This window comes from Vigna unguiculata, chromosome 8 (assembly GCF_004118075.2).
Source record: "Vigna unguiculata cultivar IT97K-499-35 chromosome 8, ASM411807v1, whole genome shotgun sequence".
In the NCBI taxonomy this organism is placed as follows: Eukaryota; Viridiplantae; Streptophyta; class Magnoliopsida; order Fabales; family Fabaceae; genus Vigna; species Vigna unguiculata.
In genome coordinates this window covers 36,288,297-36,303,079 of record NC_040286.1, presented here as the reverse complement: position 1 = coordinate 36,303,079, position 14,783 = coordinate 36,288,297, and the positions used below count along the sequence as shown (strand labels likewise).

General features: G+C 34.8%; 1 protein-coding gene across 1 annotated transcript; it reads right to left on the bottom strand.

Moving 5' to 3' along the window:
• Positions 1-6,781: 6,781 nt before the first annotated feature.
• Positions 6,782-12,950, bottom strand: LOC114194384. Its single transcript, XM_028084567.1, has 7 exons — positions 12,550-12,950; positions 10,965-11,105; positions 10,499-10,864; positions 8,819-9,064; positions 8,329-8,421; positions 7,736-7,936; positions 6,782-7,297 (listed from the first exon to the last, which is right to left on the bottom strand). Exons 1-7 carry the CDS (start codon positions 12,859-12,861, stop codon positions 7,082-7,084), a joined length of 1,575 nt encoding a protein of 524 aa, XP_027940368.1. The 5' UTR covers positions 12,862-12,950; the 3' UTR covers positions 6,782-7,081.
• Between the last annotated feature and the right edge of the window lie 1,833 nt (positions 12,951-14,783).

The window sequence follows — 14,783 nt, the reverse complement described above, 5'->3', positions numbered from 1 at the left end:
AGCAAACACTTAAACTACACTGTTGTAAATCATTTGGAATGTGTATTAATGATTAAATATGTTTTTACTTTCTTACCTTTAATTCGAAATTGAAACTTGTTTCCGTTAAAGTTTCATAATTTTCGATTTTTCATCGTCAAAGCTCAAAAGTTAAAAACATATTTGCATATTCCCTCATTTGACGGAATTGGAAACTATCTCATTGGAAGATTTTCTGTTCATAATCAAGACTGCACCAACCATAGCAGAAGGCTTTTTTTTAGGTGGGGTCTAAACCGTTTTTTTTTTTGGAAAAATGGGAATTTCAATAAACTCACCATTCATCTGTTGATTCCATAAGACTTACGATACAAGAGATCGACAAATATAAGATTTTGTCAACTCTATTATACTCGTGTAAGTTGTTGATTACGATAAATAATTGAATTGGATGTCAGATGTTGAAAAGTCCATAGAGAAGAAACGCCAGAAAAATTTTTAAATGTGGGTCGCGAGTCAATTACATAAAGAAACATGATAGTACATTCAATTAGAAAATTTGAAGGGAACACGTTTAAGTTTTTCTCATTTATATGTCGGGAATGTTTAGAAGTTTTGGAATAAGAGAAATAAAAGATATATCTTAAATAGACGAATTTATTATTTTATTTTATTCTTATAATATATATATATATATATATATATATATAATTAAATATTAAATATTTAGAATATGTTAATTTTGATTTTTTAAATTTAAATAATAATTAATTTTTAAAATTGATAAATATTTTAAAACTAAAACATTTCCTAAAAACTAATTAAACTTAAAAACAATTAAGTAAATATTTAGAATATGTTTATTTAAATTTTAAATCTTCAGTTCTTTCTCTTCAAGTGTTTGGTTTTCTTCTCTTATTTGTTTGTAATTTTTTTTTCTCTTCCTTTGATCACATCTTCGTTCAATTTAGTATTTTTTTATTATATTTATTTTTCTATCAACATCATCTGCTTTATTAATTGTGAATTTTATGGTATAAATAAATGTCAATGTATACATTTAAGATGAATATATCATATGAAAAAAGATTTATTCACAAGGAAAAATTATTAAAAATAATACAAGTGTGAATGTAAATTTCAAATCGAATAAAAATGATAAAATTAAATATCATATAAAACAATCTTAAATTCAATGTCTCAAAATTGAGTTAAATCACGTATATATAATCTAACCATGACTATGCCCATAGACCCATCACTTATTCATAATATTCAACACTGACCTTCACTTGCATTTCCATTTACTTGTAAGATCTACCGTCAATTCCATACTCGTTTAAGGAGGTTATCAAACAAATATAAACTCTAATACCTGATGTTGGAAATTTTGAGGGGATAATACTTGAGAGATTCTTACCAATGGAATGTTGGGTTTTTATTTTAATAAACTTAAATGTATTAGCCGTTGGGTGGTTAATGTACTAGCCGTTGGGTGGTTAATGTACTAGCCGCTGAATAGTTAATGCACTAGCCGTTGGGTAGTTAATGTACTAGTCGTTTATAGCAGTTGGGAGTACAACGGACGAAAATTGTAAGCCTATAAATTGTATTGCATATGGCATGAATAATCACAATGCAAAGTGAATAAGTTTTCCATTTTAGAGCCTCTTTCTCCTAACAAAGTGGTATCAAGAGCTAGGTAGACAGCCAGAGAGCTAGAGAAAGCTAGGTTGTTCTTGAGTGTTAGAGAGAGTCAGTTACCCGAGTGTCTGAGTGAAACAAATAGTGAGAGAGTGATGACCAACAATATGTCTTTACCCCAGTTGACACAAAAAGCCAACTACGATAAGTGGAGCATGCAGATGAAGGCCTACCTCGGATCCCAAGACGTATGGGATATAGTTGAAAGTGGCTTCGAAGAGCCAGAGGATTCTGATGAACAGACAGTCGCCCACATTGAGAAAAACACGAGTCAAAGATAGGAAAGCTATGTATGCATTGTACCGAGCTGTGGACGATGCAGGCCTTGAGAAGTTAGCAAACGCTACGACTTCAAAAGAGGCGTGGGAGATCCTGGAGAAAACATATAAGGGAGATGACCGTGTGAAACAGGTTCGTCTTCAAGCTCTCAGAGGAGAGTTTGAGAGGTTGCTAATGAAGGAGAACGAAGGGGTAACCGAGTTCATATCTCGGGTGGAGACTGTAGCAAACCAACTCAGCAAGAATGGGGAGCCGTTGCCTGCAAACCGAGTTGTGGAGAAAATTTTGAGGTCATTGACAATTGACTTTGACAACATTGTGTGTGCCATAGAGGAATCCAAAGACCTCTCAAAACTCACGGTGGAGGAGCTTGCTGGGTCCTTGGAAGCATATGAACAAAGAAGAAGAAAGACGAAGGAAGACTACTTTGGCCAAGCACTCCAAGCAAAGACAAATTTCCAGGAGAAAAAGGCGTTTTATACTCAGAACACTCAAAGCAGAGGAAGAGGTCGGGGAGGTAGAGGAAACGGTCGCAGTGGCCGAGGTCGAGGTGGACAGGAAGGAGAGAGAGAACATACCAACAACCAAAATTGGCGTGGAAGAGGACGCGGTTCATGGAGAGGAGGTCGGGTGAGCAACTCAAACGTTGAGTGCTACAAATGTGGCAAGTACGGTCACTATGCAAAGGATTGTAACTCGGATAGGTGTTACAATTGTGGTAAAGTTGGGCACTTTGCAAAAGAGTGTCGATCTGAAAGTAAGAAGGAAGTGACGACCAATTTTCTCACAGAAGATGTTGAAGAGAATGGAGGGTTGTTGATGATGTCAATAGCCGAGGATATGCAATTGAACAACTCGACAGGACAACAAAGTAGTTCAACCAACTCGGTGTGGTACCTTGACACAGGTGCAAGCAACCACATGTGCGGAGATGAGCACTTCTTTAAAGACTTAGCAAAAGTAGAAGCTGGAGATGTGTCTTTTGGAGATGATTCAAAGGTTGCGGTAAAAGGTCGAGGGACGATCTGGTACTTGCAGAAGGATGGTCGAGTTGGGGAAATTCGAGACGTGTACTATGTACCTGATCTCAAAAGTAAGATTTTGAGCATGGGACAGTTGATGGAAAAGGGTTACTCGGTGTTAATGAAAGACCGAGTACTAGACTTGAAGGACAAACTTGGACGTTTGATTGCTCGTGTAGAGATGAAGAAAAACCGAATGTATAAGTTGGAATTAAAGATCATACAAGAGAAGTGTTTGAAACTTGATGTCAAGGATGAGACAATGATGTGGCACTTTCGGTTTGGTCACTTACATTTTGACGGGCTGATGGAACTGGTGAAAAAAGGTATGGTGCATGGATTGCCAAGCATGGAGTTCAAAAGTAAATTGTGTGAAGAATGTATACTCGGCAAACAGTCGAGGACTTCGTTTCCGAGAAATGCCAAGTACCAAGCAAAAGAACAACTGGGCCTAATTCATACCGACGTGTGTGGACCAATTACTCCTGAATCCTTCAGTGGTAAGAGATACTTTATTTCTTTTGTAGATGATTTTTCACGAAAGACATGGATCTACTTCTTGAAGGAAAAGTCTGAGGTGTTCAAGGTGTTCAAGAAGTTTAGAGTGATGGTGGAGAAGGAGACAAACAAACACATTAAGGTTGTTCGGTCTGATAGGGGAGGCGAGTTCACATCAACAGAGTTCATGAAGTACTGTGATGAGCACGACATAAGAAGATTTTTAACAGCCTCATACTCACCACAACAGAATGGTGTAGCTGAGAGGAAAAACCGAACTATTCTTGATATGGTTCGGTCCATGATGAAGAGTAAGAATATGCCAAAGGAGTTTTGGGCAGAAGCCGTACAATGTGCCATTTATATACAAAATAGGTGTCCACATGCAAGGTTGAATGGAAAGACACCACAAGAAGTATGGAGTGGACAAAAGCCGAGTGTGTCTCATCTCAAGGTGTTTGGCAGTGTAGCATATGCCCACGTACCAAGTCAGCAAAGAACGAAACTCGAGGATAAGTGTAAGAAGTATGTGTTTATTGGGTATGATGAGATGACAAAAGCCTACAAATTGTTAGACCCAATAAACCAAAAAGTGATAGTAAGTCGTGATGTTCGAGTAGATGAAGCCAATGAGTGGAGTTGGAACAACTCAGTTGAAGAGATGAGTGGAGATACTAGCCCGTCAATTGCTATACCACCGGCTACAGAAAATTTTGAAACCACTAACGATGAAGATGAACCCCGACGACCCAGAATACGAACCATACAAGAATTGTATGAGTCTACTAAACAGGTACATGTTGTTTGTCTTTTGGCAGGTTCTGAGAACATAACCTTTGAGGAGGCGGTGCAAGATGAGAAGTGGAGACTTGCAATGGATGAGGAGATCGATGCAATTGAGCGCAATAACACGTGGGAGTTGTCCAATCCCCCAACAGGAGCTCGGCCCATTGGTGTGAAATGGGTATACAAGAAGAAGATGAATGCTCAAGGTGAAATAGAGCGTTACAAAGCCAGACTTGTTGCTAAGGGCTACAAACAAAAGGAGGGAATTGACTATGCTGAGGTGTTTGCGCCAGTCACTAGAATGGAGACAGTTCGACTGCTAATTTCAATGGCAGCTCAGCACAAATGGTCGATCTATCAAATGGACGTGAAGTCAGCATTTCTGAATGGAATCCTAGAGGAAGAAGTTTATGTTGAAAAACCACTGGAATACATGAGAAGAGGAGAAGAGAAGAAAGTACTACGATTGAAGAAAGCGCTTTATGGGTTGAAGCAAGCTCCTCGGGCATGGAATTACCGCATTGACAAGTACTTCAAGAAGAAAGGATATGAGCAATGTCCATATGAACATGCTCTGTACATAAAGAAAAGTAAAGGTGATGTAATGTTTGTTGCTCTTTATGTAGATGACCTTATATTCATGGGGAACAATGCTGAGATGATTCAAGAATTCAAGGACATAATGACAAAGGAGTTTGAGATGACAGACATGGGATTGATGGAGTACTTCCTTGGCTTGGAAGTCAATCAGGGTGAGAAAGGGATTTTTGTGTCCCAAGAAAGGTATGCCGAGGAGATCTTGAACAAGTTCAAGATGACAAACTGCAACCCGATTTCGACCCCAATGGAACCGGGTACAACTCTCGAAGTTTGATGGAGGAGACCGAGTTGATGCCAACAAGTACCGAAGCTTGGTTGGAAGCCTTCGCTATCTGACGAGTACAAGGCCAGACTTACTACTAAGTGTTGGTATAGTAAGTCGGTATATGGAGGAGCCGAGCTACAATCATTGGAAGGTTCTGAAGCGAATACTAAGGTATATTCGAGGAACAATATCACTCGGACTATACTATACTAAGTCAGACAACTACGAACTTGTAGGGTACTCAGATAGTGATTGGTGCGGAGATGTAGACGACCGAAAAAGCACATCCGGGTATGTATTTTTCATGGGCCACACAGCGTTCACTTGGCTTTCAAAGAAGCAACCTATAGTAACATTATCAACATGTGAAGCTGAGTATGTTGCAGCATCATGGTGTGTATGTCATGCAGTATGGCTTAGAAATCTTCTAAGCAAACTAGAGATGAAACAAGAAGAAGGTACTGTGATACGAGTGGACAACAAGTCGGCCATTGAGTTGGCGAAGAATCCGGTCAACCATGAAAGGAGCAAGCACATTGATGTGCGTTTTCATTTCATCCGAGAACAGGTAAAGGAAGGCAATGTGGAGCTGGTGCACGTGGGAAGCCGAGATCAAGTTGCAGATTTGTTTACAAAACCACTATCGACTGTGTTGTTCAATAACTGCAAGAAACTGATCGGGATGGAGCATAAAAGAAACATTTAAGCTTACGGGGGAGTTTTGTTGGGTTTTTATTTTAATAAACTTAAATGTATTAGCCGTTGGGTGGTTAATGTACTAGCCGTTGGGTGGTTAATGTACTAGCCGTTGAATAGTTAATGCACTAGCCGTTGGGTAGTTAATGTACTAGTCGTTTATAGCCGTTGGGAGTACAACGGACGAAAATTGTAAGTCTATAAATTGTATTGCATATGGCATGAATAATCACAATGCAAAGTGAATAAGTTTTCCATTTTAGAGCCTCTTTCTCCTAACATGGAACACTCATTACTTGTTTAAGGATGTTATCAATACAAAAATGTCAACTCTAATACCAGTTGTTGGGAATAAAACTTAAGATATTCTTATCGATGGAACACAAACTAACCATAAAAAAAAAAATAAATAAATTTGAGACTTCTTCATTTATATGTTACTTGATCATTTCTACCAAGATACTCAAGACCAACCTAAAACAATAAACCTATGAAACTTTTTCGCTTATATTTTACTTAATCACTTCTATCAAGATACTCTCATTCTGAGCGACCTGTCAAATTCAGTTCAGCCATACCATTAGTCATGCACATACTCATTATCAAACTAAATCACAAAACCAATCAATTTGCTAAAAAAGCAGGTTAAAAAAAATCACAGTTATAACTTTTTTTTTTCTCAACTAAAACAACACTCAATTTAATTAGTCATTTTCTTCTTTTATTCCACGCAAACTTTTTTTTTAACAAATATTAATATATATTAGAGATTTCAATTTAACTATAATACAGAAAATTTATTTAAACTTTTAAATGTTAAACATTTATAAACTTACGTAATATTTAAGGTTTTAGCATCACAGAATTACAATATTACATATTATTAATATTATTTCATTCATAGATGCCAAACTCATTTTACAGACAAAAAAAAATGCAGATGCAAGGCTCATAAAAAATATTTACATATGAAACTTATTCAAAGTTTTTTTGCAAGAAGTACAGATGTTCAAGTCCCATATATTTACACTGTTTAATCTAGGTACATAGATAACCCAAATTGCGTGAATGTCTAATATAGGTTACAATAACATATATACACACGCAATATCGAATTTGTTTGAAGTTTTTTCTAACATTGAAATGGATACAACAATGATTCATTTGGCATCTCCTAAGCAATCCAAGTCTAGAAGACGAAATAATCTGGTGACGTAATCGCCCTAGGATTAGAGCAAAGAATTGAAGAGTGCTAGCAATCCTTGGTTCTGGAATACTCTGGAGGAAGAGATGGGCACCTTTCATTCATATGAGAGTATGGTTGCATGGTGTTGTATTCAGGTAATTCCATTCTATACTTCCCTTTAATTTGACAATAAGGAAGCTTCACAGTGTCTCCATCATTGCACCATTTTGGTAAGCGACTAGAATTGGTCTCAAAAAAATTGAGAATGTAAGCATCTTTTATCTGCATTTATTGCACAGAAAGTAAGTCCCATATGCGCCTGGTCAAGAAACTACAATAATGAAGTGTTTTAACTTGTATCATGAACTAATACCAACCTTGCTAAATAACCTTCTTTCACCTAGCAAATTTACCCAAGTAGTGTTTGGTTGAAGAGAAGGGTTTTTACAGAAATCCCTTTGTTTGGTTCAAAATTTTGGAGGTCAAATAAGGAGACAAAATTCCATCTCCTCTCATTTCTATTTCCCCTCTAATCCTGGGGATTTTGGAATAAATGAAAAATTCCTAAAGTTAATTCAAATATTTGAGCCTAATGGTTTTATTATTCCATGTAAGGGTAGGACAGTAAATTAATTTGAGTAAAAGTTTGTGCATGAGTAAAATAAAAAACCTGAGTATTGCTGTCCAAAAGACAGAAACCAAACTTCGTAGAAAACTCACCGTAAACTCTGTCACTTGAACAGAACTAGCAATTGGATCGAACAGCCCTGCCTCCTTGTACATCTCAAGTACATAAGCAATGCAAGATGTTGACTTCCCATCACTATAGACCCAATCATCCTGTTCAGGAATTGTCAGCAGTGCATCAAAAGATGATCCACGCTTTTCAACTTCTACTAAAACTTCTGGAAGGTCAAGTCCCTGTAGAAACAGAAAAAAGGTCACATGGTTCACTTATTTTAACTAAGGGAAAATTTCATATTATGACAAAGCAGTTATAAAAGAATGAGATGCCTAGTCGATTTAATTTACTATCTTGAGCAAAAAATGTTTAGGTTGTGTATCATAATTTGCTAAGAAAGTGGGAATAAAATGTTGTATTTTTGTAACATGTGAATTATTCACTTAGCTTTGTGTATTATTTAAATTTCTAGTTTCCACATTTAAGAGATTTCAGTATTAATAGCACTAATTTAGCTATGTTTAGAATATATATGTGTAATTATAGTACATTTTCTGATGAAAAAATAAATCTTATTATTTCTCCTTTTTCAAGTGTATGTATTGGAGCAAGAAACCAGATTGCAGCATACTTCAGTTCCAAGTCTTTTGTTCAGAGCTTCATTCCACATATTTGCTGCATACTCAGGTTGGAGTTGATTCCAAATTGTCATAACGCAAGCAACCTGCATAGCAATAAAATAAATGCTCCAAAGACTCGTTCATAGATTATTAAGCTATATAGCATGTGGCTAAAACAAACAAAAGATGGAACGGGTAAAAGATAAGACCACGCATAGTCAATAATCGGTACCACATTTTGGGAATCTATCCATCATTTTTTTCTTTATGTGAATGAACATTTTCTTGAATAACAATGGCCTTCCTTTGAGGCAGTTATATATACTATTTAAATAATTTAGTACAAGGTATCTTTTATTCTGTCTTTGAAACATATAATTGTTATAAAATTGTAGGCAAAAAATGCTCCAGCTTGGCATAACAGTGCAAAAACTCAATATAGTTGAATCGAATGTTAACACAGATAAAATGAAATTTATGCAGAACTGATTAAATCAATACCACGTTAGCATCCAAGGGGGGCGGATAGTTTTCATTTAAAGTGTCTATCCAACTGAAGATCATGTTATGGTAACCATAAGGTTTTCCTATCATGCTCACTGCATACTCCCATGCGGCAGACTCATTAAACCTGGCACGCAAGTCAGGGTGCAAAGGAAGCAGTGCAATGTGGGGATTGGAATCATCTTTATTCAGTTCAAAGTCCCACCATTCTTCCCATGGCATCAAAGCAATTATATCTTCTCCCTGCAAGCAAAATGAGGAAGGAAATATAAAGCTAGCAACTTGACTGTAGAATAAATGCTGCTGCAGAGTTGACAAACTACTATACTTTTACTATCATTGCTCGAATAATCAAACTACCACAATGCATTATTTGTCATAAAAGAAAATCTATATATGTTGACATGATAAATACCATGCACTGATTTCAATCACTTTTTCAAACTGAAACTCGGAACATAATCTTGTATTCTGATTATAACATGGTTAACTTAAGGAACTTAAATTTTTTTTAAATTATATCAAAACCTAAAATTGCATAGGATTCCAGAAGTATTACTTTCCAAGGTTGAAAATCTAAAATATTAATGAAATTATCATGAAATGACTATGAAGAATGATAGTTGAATCAATATACAAATCGTGAATTGGAAGAAATGTGTTACAGATAACTTAAATTCAATTTTATTTCTTGAAATATAGTCATGTTTTTAAATTTGGTACCCACTATTTTTTTATTTACTTTTGGGTCCTCCTAAAATTTCTTTTTTTATTTTAGTCCTTGTTAGTTTGTTTTAGTCTCTGTAATTTTTGTTTTGTCCTATTCCTATAATTTTTTTTTTCACTATGAATTAGTCCCTTAATCAAAGTGACTAAAAGCAAACAACCTACATAATACAAAAGAAAAAAAAAACAAGAAAATAAATATTTTAGAGGGATTAAAATAAAATAACAAGAACCGAAATCAAAAAAAGAAATTTTACAAAGATCAAAATTAAAAACATATAGAACCAAAAACAAAATACAATCAGGTTTCAGGGACAAAATGTGTATGTAGTTAAGCCTATCAATAATAAACAGAACATATAAACATATTCATTTAAAAAACATAAATCTAGGGGCATTTTAACATATAAAGAACCATATCATTATCAAACGTAGAAAACATAAATATATATTTCCATATTATACGTTAGCATTTTGAAGTCAGATAGATGACAGAGTGACATATAAGCTGCAAAACAATCCAGATTTCCAAATCATAACAGCCACAAGGACAACGATCAGTGCCTCCTCAAATTCAACAGTATGGTCACCCCAGAGAACAAGGGACCACCAAGCTTGCACGTAGGCTAGACTGGAAGAGGCAAAGAAGACTAGAAGACGAGAAAACTGAGTGAAAAACATGAAAAGGATACAATGACCCAAACTAGTTCGGTGCGTGGTTGTTTGCACCAAAATTAATGTTTCATGTGCAACCTGCAATTCCTATGTGATTCCTGCTATCCATGGGGCAATTGGAACACCAAAACACTCACTCAAGGATTCAAGTCACCAGCTGCTCGAATCAAATTGTACAATTCTTTATCGTGTTTCGTATGATATGGATAGCAATGCAATGGAATACAATAAATCTTGCGCAGAACCAATACATGTAATGCAACTTAGATATTTTACCTTTTCATCTTCATGTCCCGACTCTCCAACCCAAAGCTTCCCATTGGGGTCTCTTAGGCAAACAGCAGTGTGACCAGCATAAGCTCCACTGACCCACTTCTCCAGAGTCTCAAAAGCACCCCACCGTCCTCGTATTTTCGAAACAGCAAGGAAATCTCCAGAATGGATGTCATCAGCACTGACATTTGTAACCCAAGGCTGAGGGCGCACTTCAAAAGAAGCTTCCATATGTTTCTCCAAAAAATTAATATTGGAGTTCTCGCCCCATCCAGTGTTTGAAAATAGAGGGAAGACCTCCCAAAGTGCTTGAAGGGTCCCCAACATCCCAGCTTGCAAGAGGAAAATTGATAATCCATGGTTTTTCACCTGTTTGCACAAGAGGTTAAGGATCTCTGAAACAAAAATGTGTTCCGAGTTTTAAGAAACAATACTCAGTGACAGTCTAAAAACAAAGAAAGCCACTTACATAATCATACTCAGCTTTTCCTTCCCATGCTTTGATCTCAAGTGTATGCTCCCGAGCCAGGAAATAGTAATCCCATGTTACACGATATGGAGTAGCAAAAATATAAAGATCCATGCACGTCCAACTGTGAGCATTGCTAACCTAGATCAGCGCATAGGTATAAATCAATCAGCTCCCGCTGAATCCCAAATCCATACAAACACAGATAGAGAGGGAGAAAACAAATGCAAAATACTGACATTCAATAACTTTAAATAACTACTCTAATGCTATATAACACAACCACCAGAGGCAGATTTCTGAACCTTTCAAATGACAAATATCCAGCCAAAATCGACCAAATTTAGCTTCAATCGCATAACATAATCTATGCCTTCTAATATTCGGAAAACACTCTTCATCACACCTACTCTGAGCATTACTTTTAAATAAAAAAAGTTTTAATTAATCATTTGGTCCCATTACCTCATCAACTTTTTCATTTCAGTTTGTATATCCAAAATCTCAGCGTTTAGTCATAAATGAACATTTTTTTTAAGTTTTAGTCTGTTTCTCCATTTACCGAAAAATCTAACAAGCAGGGGACAAAGGTGGAGTTTTCAGGTACAGGGACTGAAAGAAAAGTTGGCTATGGGGACAGATTAGTTAAACCAATAGAAAAACAACAAAAACACTATGAATATGACTAATTTCGCTTAACCACGCGATATGAAGATATGTTTGGTCTAAAGTATCTTTCGGGCTCAGTTTCATCAATCGAAGTTCACATAGTCCTTCACCGGTTATCTTAACTACTGCAGTTTTAGCTTTTCAGCAAAAAAATTAAAAGTCATTCATTTTGGCAAGTTTCAATGAAATACTAATTATGTAAACTTTAATTTATCCCTAAATTGATTACACTGTTTGTCTCAATAAAAGTAATACATTTATTGAGAGAGTGGCATTACCCTAATAGTAGGGGTAAGTTTGGATCAGATTTAGAGGAAAATAAAATCAGAACCAATCATTTTTATCGATTTAGATTGGTTTTCATTTTCCAACTTTTTTAACACCTGAACCAGACCAACGAATGGGTTTATTTGATTCAAATCAATCAGGTCCAGTGTTACACAGAAATGTAAAATTCTATTTTAAACAGATGAAAAAAATACATGATTTTGTCCAAAAATTAAAACATATTCGTGTCACTAAGGTAAAAACATTATATTTTTAATAATACGATTATCATAAAACTCCACCCATAATAACTAATAATAAAAAACTAAAATGATTGGTTTGGTTAGGGTTCGTAAATCACACAACCGATCCCATCACCGTTAAATTTCATTGGTTTGGTTCAAACTGGATCCAAAGAGGTCCAAAATTCAAACCAACCTAATCAGTTTGAAATCTGAGATTGATCGGGTTAAACCTAAGCAATGAACACGCTATGAGTGCCACCACTACGAGACATGACAAGGGAATATAACTTCACTACAACAAACAAGTCAACAAAAATTATCAAATAAAATTTGAATTGGCTTTTCAGCAAAAGGAAGTGACCTAGATTTCCAACACTTGAAATGAAAACAGAAGAGAAAACAACCTTAATGTGAAGGGTTCCGCCGCCATATTCAGTTTGGCTCTTGTTGTGAAACACCATCCATGCTTTGTTCTGGTAGAAGCAGGCGCCCTTCCACTCGATAACGTCGGCCGGAGAAGAAGCGGCGCCGACGAAGACGGGGAGGATATCGACGGCGCTGTGGAGGCGGGTCATGATGGGCCACGACACCTGCCTCGGCAGCAGAGGAAGCACGTCTCGCGGGTGAAACGGCGTTTTCAGGGCCCAAACTTGGAGGCCCGGCCCGGACACCGATATCAGGAGCAGCAGTAGCAGCCACGCTAACTTCTTCGCCATGGCACGATGGAAGCTCAACAAACTAAACCAAATTCCTTTCTCAATATCGTTTCGCTTTGGAGAGTCAACTCTGTTCCTCAAACCATATAGTTTGGATCATAAATCATTGTAATTTTTTCTTCTTCCTCTTGCTTGTATTTTTTTATTTATTAAATATTTTTGTTTATCTTTTTCTTAATTAAATAATTAAACACAGAATTTTTACTTGGTAATATTTTCAGAAGTAATATCAACACACCCTTTTTGCACAAACTCTTTGTTAAATTTTGTTGAAATTTTATAACATAGGGCGAAGAATAAAAAATCACAATACAAATGTGTTGGTTAAACATCTTAATACAATGCAAATGTTAAACTATTCTAAATGTATATATTTACTGAAGTTAGTGTACTAATAAAAGCTGCAAATTAGGTAAACATGGTGAGCTCAGTTGTATATAAAGAATAAAAAAGTTTATACATAAAGTACTGATTTTCATTCTTCATTTTATTGGAAAAATTATTCCTTTAAAACTTATTTCTTTCGACTATTTCTATGTTTAGGAAATAGCTTAATTTATTTATGCCAATGTGCACTACTAGATAGAGTAAACTTAATTGTAATTTAGATAAGTACTCAATTTCTTCGCTTTTTTTTTTCTTTTTTTTAACTATTTTATAACAGAGGGATATTGTTGTGATATGATAAAAATATTTACATGAAATTTTGTTGAATTTTTAGAAGTGTCTAAGAAAAAAGTTATGTGAATAGACACTAAGTCAATAATATCAATAAATGTGTAAAATATGAGATAACTAAATTGTATGTATTAAAAGTTAATCTGTATGTAACTTTTGGGGTTTAATAAAATGCATATGAGATTATTAGACTAAAAGGATATTGATCGTAGTTAGGTCTTTGTTATAGTAAAAATTCATTTAAGAACTTATAAATATGGTGTATAGGTGAGATATTTAATAATTTTTAATTTATTATACTTTATCGTACTCTCTTAATCGAATACTAATTTAAGCATATTTTGTATTAATTAGGAAATTATGTTTTTAGTGAGTAATCTTCTGTTGATTTTGTGAGTGTTGTCATCTGTTAAGCATTAAAAATACATTGTAGTGGTACTTTAAATATCTTTTTAATATATTTTAAAACATCAAAATTAATAATAATTAATGTATTATAGAGACACAGTAAAGGAGCAACACAGAGAGTCCAAATTTCTTTCGAGTGCAACATCAATCAGGTATTAACATACTAGTCAAAAAACAATCAAGAAATATGCAATGATTAACTTAAGTGACACTTAAACATGTGTTTAACTTAAGTGAAAACTTGTAAGCAAAATAAACTTCTCCCTTCCAGGAAGGATGATGCTTGTCACTTAAGTCAAGTGGATATCATTTTTGAAGCATGTGAGAACATTCAACTATGTTGGTATGATAGTTCAAGAATCGACAAAACAATATATTTTATATTTGATGTAATTTAAGTGTGAATTTAAGTTTCACATTAGATAAAAATGAAAAAAATCGAGCATCATAAAAGAATGAACACTTGTAAACTCAATGCTTTAAAGTTTTAAGTTGGATGTAGTATGAATCCCTTATGTAGTTTGACCTCATGTCTCATTGGTGCTGAATTTCTCCGATTGTTTTTTGGTAAAGACATATTCATAAATTTATTATATTAATGTTATATGATATTTAAATTGTAATTTAAGCTCATGTCTCTGTGGATTTTCTCTAGTGATTTTTTCTTGATAAAAAGATACTCATAAATTCATTATCTTAATATTATATGATATTTAAATTTCAACTAATTTAATTTTTATGGTAAAAGATGAAATAACATTATAAGTTATAATAATGGTTTTACATAGTAATTATTAGATGTTCATATTTATCTTTTATTTTTTAAAATTTATATT

Coding starts and splice junctions, on each gene's coding strand:
- LOC114194384 (XM_028084567.1), bottom strand. CDS start 12,861: ATGGCGAAGAAGTTAGCGTGGCTGCTACTGCTGCTCCTGATATCGGTG. Junction 8,422..8,818: donor CCCCCTTGGATGCTAACGTG/GTATTGATTTAA, acceptor ATTGCTATGCAG/GTTGCTTGCGTTATGACAAT. Junction 7,298..7,735: donor TTCAAGTGACAGAGTTTACG/GTGAGTTTTCTA, acceptor CAATAAATGCAG/ATAAAAGATGCTTACATTCT.